General features: G+C 41.1%; 1 protein-coding gene and 1 pseudogene across 1 annotated transcript in view; one reads left to right on the top strand and one right to left on the bottom strand.

Annotated features, from left to right (window-relative positions):
• LOC137969852 (cytosolic beta-glucosidase-like) overlaps positions 1-4,353 on the bottom strand; it is a 13,170-nt gene extending 8,817 nt beyond the window's left edge. The window contains 1 exon segment of the mRNA XM_068816238.1: positions 3,708-4,353. Within this exon segment, the coding sequence (XP_068672339.1) occupies positions 3,708-4,353 (646 nt within the window).
• Positions 4,354-4,706: 353 nt separating this feature from the next.
• Positions 4,707-7,500, top strand: part of LOC137971526 (lactase/phlorizin hydrolase-like) — a 19,549-nt pseudogene continuing 16,755 nt past the window's right edge.

The following is a 7,500-nucleotide window of genomic DNA, read 5'->3' as shown; positions in this document are numbered from 1 at the left end:
CTTTGCCTTAAAATTCACCTCTTCGGCTTTCCTCAGAGGCTTGTGACCGGGCTGGCGATAACGGAAACTCGCAAGATGGTTTCAGCCTCAACTCTGATTGGTCCATTTGAATTTGACCGCGCGCTGGCAACACGACCGTTGCTGACTTGTGACCGGGCAGTCAACAACGGTCGTGTTGCCAGCGCGCGGTCAAATTCAAATGGACCAATCAAAGTTGAGGCTGAAACCATCTTGCGAGTTTCCGTTGTCGCCAGCCCGGTCACAAGCCTCTGAGGAAAGCCGAAGAGGTGAATTTTAAGGCAAAGTTTTCGTTCGTCACGAGTCTTTCGGCTGCCGAAACACACGTATTTGGAGTGAAATTTATTGGGCTTTATGGAACTGTTGTTTTTATTGCGATTCGGGACTTTTCCTGTTGAGGAGAAAACGATTTGTGGAGTGAGGTCTGGCCGGCGATGGATGGAGTTACCGGCCTTCCTATTATTTCAGTAACGGCCTTCCGGATGACTTCACTAAACGGCGTCAGAATGGCTCGAAACTCGGCAAAAGAGACAAGTTCGTCACACATTTGAGGTAGGAGAACTTTATTTCAAATGAGATAGTTATTTACACAATTTTTTTACGATCGGTGATTTTCCCATACAATTCTCTATATACACAAACTGTCGCATACACCACGTATTTTCAGCTTCGGGAGCCTGTGGTTTTGCAAGTTAAGATGCTTGTCACATAAATCAAGAAGAGAGAGGACAGCTTTTGATCAATTCTATTTTCGAGGAGGACTGCACAAGTAATGGCAGGCAACCCGTTTATCGTCCCAATAGGGAGTTTAAGAAATGACGACTGCTATGGCAACGACAACACCAAAAAACAGTAATATCACCTGTTTATATGAGGCGGGCCAGTCCGGTTAGGCCCGCTTTGCCAAGATCTCGGCTCATGCCTGTTTTTATTTATTAAAATTTCGGTTCGTTTATATCAGAAGGCGGGCTGGCCCACTTAACGAGATCTCGGCAAGCCAGGCTGAAAAACTCTCATATAAACGGTCCAGCCCGGTTTGCTGGAATGAAAAATTCTCATGACGTGTGGGTTGCCTTGAAAACGTAGCCGGATTTGCATAATCACAGGATTATTTTTGCATCTTTTGTTTTAAAATCTCATTCCGTACTTGCTAGAGCTAAAATAAACCTTTCGTTTCGAACGTCAAAGCAAGAAAATTCACCAGGTACCCCATGTGTGACTTTGACGGTTATAAGACACGTAAACAAATTCCTAAAATTCAACCCGGTAAACCTGGCTTAAATCGCCCATATAAACACTTCATCCCTTTTACCGGGCCAGCCCGTCTGACAGGGCTGGTTCGCCTCTTGTAAATTAAACAGGCCCTAAAGGAGGAAGAAATTATCATGCTGCACGTGCGGCACGCATTTTTGTAAGGCATTTCTCTCTCATACTCATCAAAACAACAACGTGAAATGACCAATTTTCGGGTTTTGACGACAACATGGACAACAAACAGTGAATCTTTTGTTCTTTCTCTTTTCTTCAAATCCGTTCGTACGATTCTGGTTATCGAATACTTCGCCTATCTTATACAACATATACAACATAAACAAGATGGAAACGTCGTGAAACACTTAGGATAGCTCAAGCTAATAGTTTGAAGTAACGTTTTCGTCGCCGTAGCCTTCTTGGTTTCTTAAACTCCCTAATGTCTCCGGTTGTCAGTTTGTGTAGCCATAATTTTCTTGTGGATTATATTGGTTACTCAAACTGCTTGCTGTAGATGTGCTTCATTTTGCTGATCATTCGCAATTGGGTCTCTGAGCGAGTTCCTCTTCACAGTTATAGCGACATGCGAGGAACGAATATTCCTGCTTGGGCTGATTGAATGATTCGCTTGTAGACCAAGATCCTCGATACTTTCAGCTTCCACTGTCTAGCTCAGATTTACTCGCGTTTAATCATTTTGCCACAGGTGTTCAGTCCCCCTCGAAAATAGAATTGATCAAAACCTGTCCTCTCTCTTCTTGATTTATAAAACAAACATCTTAACTTGCAAAACATGGAGCTTGACATTCGAGGCCCGGTCCTTCAATATATGAATTGTACAACAAGAGAGGTAACATAAATTGCTGGGAATGTGATTTGGTCAACAAACAAATTGATGCTAATTGTTGGCAACTTGATTGTAAATTGTGTGACTTGTTTTATTTTTAGCGGACTTGATATTTTGTCACATTCGGCGTAGCATAGAACAGAATAATTTATTTATCCACAGTTGTCTCATCAGGCATATCTATAATAATTAATTAAAATTTTAAATTTTAAATTACAATTAATTATACATTACTACTTTTTACTTATTTACTAATACAAAATATAAAATATAAAACCCTGCTTTCCACGAGAGCCGTGCATTTCTAAACTAAAAACTATAACTAATTGTAGTAAAATGACCCGACTACCGCAGCCCGGCGTTGAAGCTTTCTAGTGTTTCTGCTTGCCGTAACCCAACTGGCAGACTATTCCAAAGCACAACACCAGTATAGCTAAAGCTATTTTTCAAGTAGTTTGTGCAGGGCTTTGGAATATTTAGTTTGCCCTCGGCGTCTCTCAGGGAGTATACGGTGTCACGGTGTATAAACATGGATTGCATATATTCAGGAGCGAGTCCACTTAAAGGTTTGTAAACCATGACAGCCTTATGAAAGCCATCTCAAGTCTCATGCATTGAGCGTGAGTCTCACACATTTCGATGCAATCTCACGCTCTCACGCTGACACAAGCTTTTCACCTAAATCACTATCCATTGGATAGCACAATAATATTGGTTATCCAGCGGATAGCGCTATCCATCTTTTGAACAACTGGCACAAAATATATTACAGCGGCTCACACATACCCATCAACGATTTTGAAACAAAAAATTAGATGGACATCAATCAAATGTTTCCATGACAATAGTCCTTCTCCCTTTGCGGAAGTTGAATTCGTCATGGAAACATTTGATTGACGTCCACATAAATTATACTTTCAAAATAAATAGGAAAGAATGTGTTGAAGTGAGCAAATTTGCAGCAGGTATAAAACACAGGTCACAGATCAGGCCAGGCCAGGTCACAGGTCAGTTCAGGTTGCAGGTCAGGTCAAGTCACAGGTCAGGTCAGGTCAGGGCAGTTCGAAGACTTCAAACGATTTAGTTCGTTCAGATGAATAATGCATCTCTCATCCATCTTTATATAGGATGATATAAATGACGAACTAAAAGACGCATTAAATTTAATTGCCCAAAGTTATATAAGAATGCGCAGCATTGTTTACGTTCAGCTTCAGAATGTGCGTCTAGGTGATTAAATCCGTTCCAGCAGAATGAAAACAATGAATTTCATGAGAGAATTGCTTCCTACCTTGTTCTCGGCTTCACTTGAATCCGCCATTTCTGCGGCTTTTCGGAAGGTAAATCACGTGATGACAGGACTCATGGGTACTGCCATAATTTACTTTATTTATTTTATTTATATTTCTCGTTATTTCCGTGACAGAAAAATAATGTTTCCTATTGCCCTGACCTGCAACTTGACGTGCGACCTGACCTGACCTGGCCTGACCTTTGACCGGACCTGACCTGTGGCCGGTGTTTTAGACCAGCAGGCAAATTTGTGTCTGTGAACCCCGCAATAATATTAAAATGTCAATTCAATATTTACCTTTGTAGGGGGCAGCTTTGATATCTTTCCTATTCGGTGGATGTAGGCCAAGTCCGTATCCTAAAAAGGCTGCTTCCCACGGCTCGTTCAACGTGATCCACCATTTCACCCGATCGCCAAAAGCACCAAAACAAAACTTTGCATAATCGTTAAAAAAGTCGACCATCTTTGCATTCAACCAGCCGTCGTACTCGTCTTGCAGAGTCTGAGGTAAATCGAAATGATATAAAGTAATGACTGGGGTGATATTACTTTCCACCAACAAGTCGATTAGCTTGTTGTAGAGGTCAACCCCGGCGAGATTCAGTTCGTCCACAGTTCCTTTCGGGAAAATTCTGGACCACGAGATTGAAAACCTGTAAAATCTGACCCCAAGGTTTTTCAACAACTTAACATCTTCATCCGCTTTGTGGTAAGAATCGCACGCAACATCTCCAGTTGGTCTACCGGCAGCTGCGTGAGTATACGTATCCCAAATGCTGGGTCCCTTTCCATCTGCATCCCATCCTCCTTCGATTTGATATGCCGAAGTCGAAGCTCCCCACATGAAATCTTTGGGAAATTCGCCAAAGAGCTTTTCTTCATCCTCTGCCATGACACGGGAGCAGAGAATTAAGAAGACTAAAGCTAAAAATGACATTTCCATATCATGTGATGCTTGGCCTATCCTTGCCCCGAGGGGGTAGAGCTTGCACTCTTTTCTGTTGGCTCGTCACGCAATCTTTTTGAGGAGGATACCTCCGCGGTCAAGTAATATGACGATTTTTATCTCTAGTGGATTCACGCAATGAATATGCGATTCTTTAAAAAGTTATTGTGTGAGGGTATTTGGGATCTCAGGACAAATAAATGAAAGTCTCTCGGTATTTTATTACCCCTTACCAATCTTCGCTCACTCTGGTTTTGAGAGAACTCCCGGATGGACACCTTTCAGGCATATTCATTAGATTTGTCCTTTTGTTAGAGCTTCTTGTTATACCTTTTCACCTTTGTTTGAAGATGGCGGTGAGAAACCCTCGTAATCCTTGACTAGATTTATTCTATTTGCTTTTTCTTTTGTCACGACGATAACAATTTGAAGGGAGAGAAAATCCTCTCTCAAAACACAAAGGCGATTTATTTTCCATTTAATTACCTTTTATTGCTTTGACCAAAATACTTAGTCATCGCCATCCAGGTCTGAAGATGGTTTTATTCGAGGAACATTTTACGATGACTTCATACGGAGAGCAGCGACGGCAGCCTATCAGATTGAAGGCGCTTGGAACGAGGATGGGAAAGGCCCAAGTATATGGGACACGTTTTGCCATGTTGGAGGAAACGTACACAATAATGATACTGGAGATGTTGCTTGTAACAGCTACCACAAGATCGAGGAGGATGTCGCCCTCCTTAAGAACCTCGGTGTCGGTTATTACCGGATTGTTACCCAAGGGAACAGCAGATAAAGTCAATCCCTTGGGAGTTAAATATTACAAAAAATTGATTGACAGGCTACTGGACAATGGGATTAAACCGGCAGTGACACTGTATCATTTTAACTTGCCACAAGCCTTACAAGATATTGGGGGCTGGCGTAATCCCAATATTCCTGATGTATTTAATGAGTATGCACGGTTTTGTTTTCAAGAGTTTGGAAACGAGGTCAAACTTTGGTTGACCATTAATGAACCTCACGCGGAAGCATTGGATGCCTATGGGATTGGTTCTTTTGCTCCTGGAATAAAAGAAATGCAAGCAGGGCCATACCAGGGTAGGTGCACAAAGTTTAAAACATATTATTTTGTGCTGGGTCGTTATGTCCCCGAAGACCTGAATAATATATGGTATATGCTAGTGTGCTCTCCCACTCTCTTATATGACATGAGCACGTTTTCTATATAAGATCTTCGTAATGAGCGTAATTTAGAAAAACAATTGTGTGGGAAAAAACTGAAGGCGACCACAGCGCCTTCCTGAATGGGCATCAAGGGGCACGCCGACTGGAAAGATTTTAAGTTTTAGACACTTAAGAGTCAATCTCCCTAACCACTGCGTGACATGTGGCACAAAGTCAAAAAATTGACCCCAATCATTTTTTGTCCAGAGATCGCCTATGGTGTCCTAAGAAACGTGATATAACTTTTAAGTTCTGGAAATTTTCTAATTTCGAGAAAAGCTCGAGAAACTCCAGGCGGCTCCTGAAATGGAAAAATCACCAAAATGACGCCTCAATCAAGGGCCATAGAATCAAAACTCTCGTGAAGGCGCAAAAGAAAATACACATTTCTTTGTTTTGTAATTTGATTAGGGAGATAAAAAGCTGATGATTAAGTCCAGATAGAAACAGATAGCTATCGATTTAAAATTACTTCTGAGAACGCAAACATTTGCCGAAATTTCGGAGTTGGAAAATCCCAAATTGCGACCCATTTTCAAACAATCATAAACATAGGCGGTAAAATTCAGAATTGGCTGAAACTTCGAATTTCACGACTTAAAGGCATGTATTCAATGATATCAAAAAATATATTTTGGTAAAACTTATTTCCTTGGGGAGCAGCCCGATACAAGTTCGCTGAAATCAGTCAATATTCAATTAGCCAATGCAATCAAGGCTCTGGCAGCTGTGAAACACAAGTGAGGGAAACCTTGTGAAAATTTGGTAATTCTTGTTACTGCTGTTCGAATTCAATTAGTTTTTGCTGTATTAGCAGCTTAATTTGGAATATAAATGTTCTGAAGCAATGTTTCAGATCAACGGACAGTTAAGTTTACTCTCAAGATTGCCGCCACAAGAACTGATACACGCGTCATTCACTAAACTTACTGTACCATCTATTTCCTACTAAAGAAAATCTTTTCTTTACAAAAAATTACATCAGTGAAGTGCCATGGTGTAATTAACAGATTCCTGCATTTCTAGAAATCGTAATTTTTAATCGGAAACACAGTAGGAAATAAACAAGAATAAAGTGATTCACAGCAACTGTTTTGTCACGCAATTTTACATTCCATAATATGTCTGGCCACGTGACGCAGGTTCCATGTTTGTAGCAACGCTTTTGTTACTTTGAGGTTATATTTTAATATGCCTTTACTTAATCGAAGCTTTCATGAGAGATAAACACATCTCACAAAATCCATTTTGTCCTGAACGTTTGATCGGTTTTCATCCTTGTTCGTGCACTTCTCTCGCCGACGCGTGCACTTGCATTACCAGTTGTGTAGCCGCCAAGGGAAGTTCGTGGCCAGGGCGATTAATGCAAAGGAAACTAGCCAATCAAGAGACCAAAATCAGCGGCAGACAGCAAGTAACCTAGTGGGTTTTACGTCTCAATTAGATTCGTTAACTAAACAAAAACAAAGAGCACACCCTCTCACTGACATTTACGAAGCGTTATCAACAAAACATCCACTCCATTCTTATTTGTTCGCTAATCTAATTACCTGGCCCTGGTTGTTCGAAGGGTGGATAGCGCTATCCACTGGATAAATCGCTACCTACTGGATAACTCAATTGATTTTGCTAGTGTTTATCCGCTGGATAGTGGTTTATCCGGTGGATAGAGTTATCCACCTTTTGAACAACCGAGGCCTGGTAGGGAACCAATAAGAAAGAAGTGTTCGGCCAACAGAAACGCGAGTTACGCTGAAACAACATGTCTGACAGATATTTGAAATCCATTATATTACAACAGCATGTTGTTCTTGCTATTCCGTTTCACTAGCCTTTCCGGGCTGAGACTATTGACGTCAATATAGAGCTCCTCTCAGTGAAAACATTTCTGTTCAAGTTTAATATAAGGAGATC

The sequence above is a fragment of the Montipora foliosa genome, chromosome 9 (assembly GCF_036669935.1).
Source record: "Montipora foliosa isolate CH-2021 chromosome 9, ASM3666993v2, whole genome shotgun sequence".
In the NCBI taxonomy this organism is placed as follows: domain Eukaryota; kingdom Metazoa; phylum Cnidaria; class Anthozoa; order Scleractinia; family Acroporidae; genus Montipora; species Montipora foliosa.
Note: the sequence above shows the minus strand (reverse complement) of the source record. Positions and strands in the feature narration are given on the sequence as shown.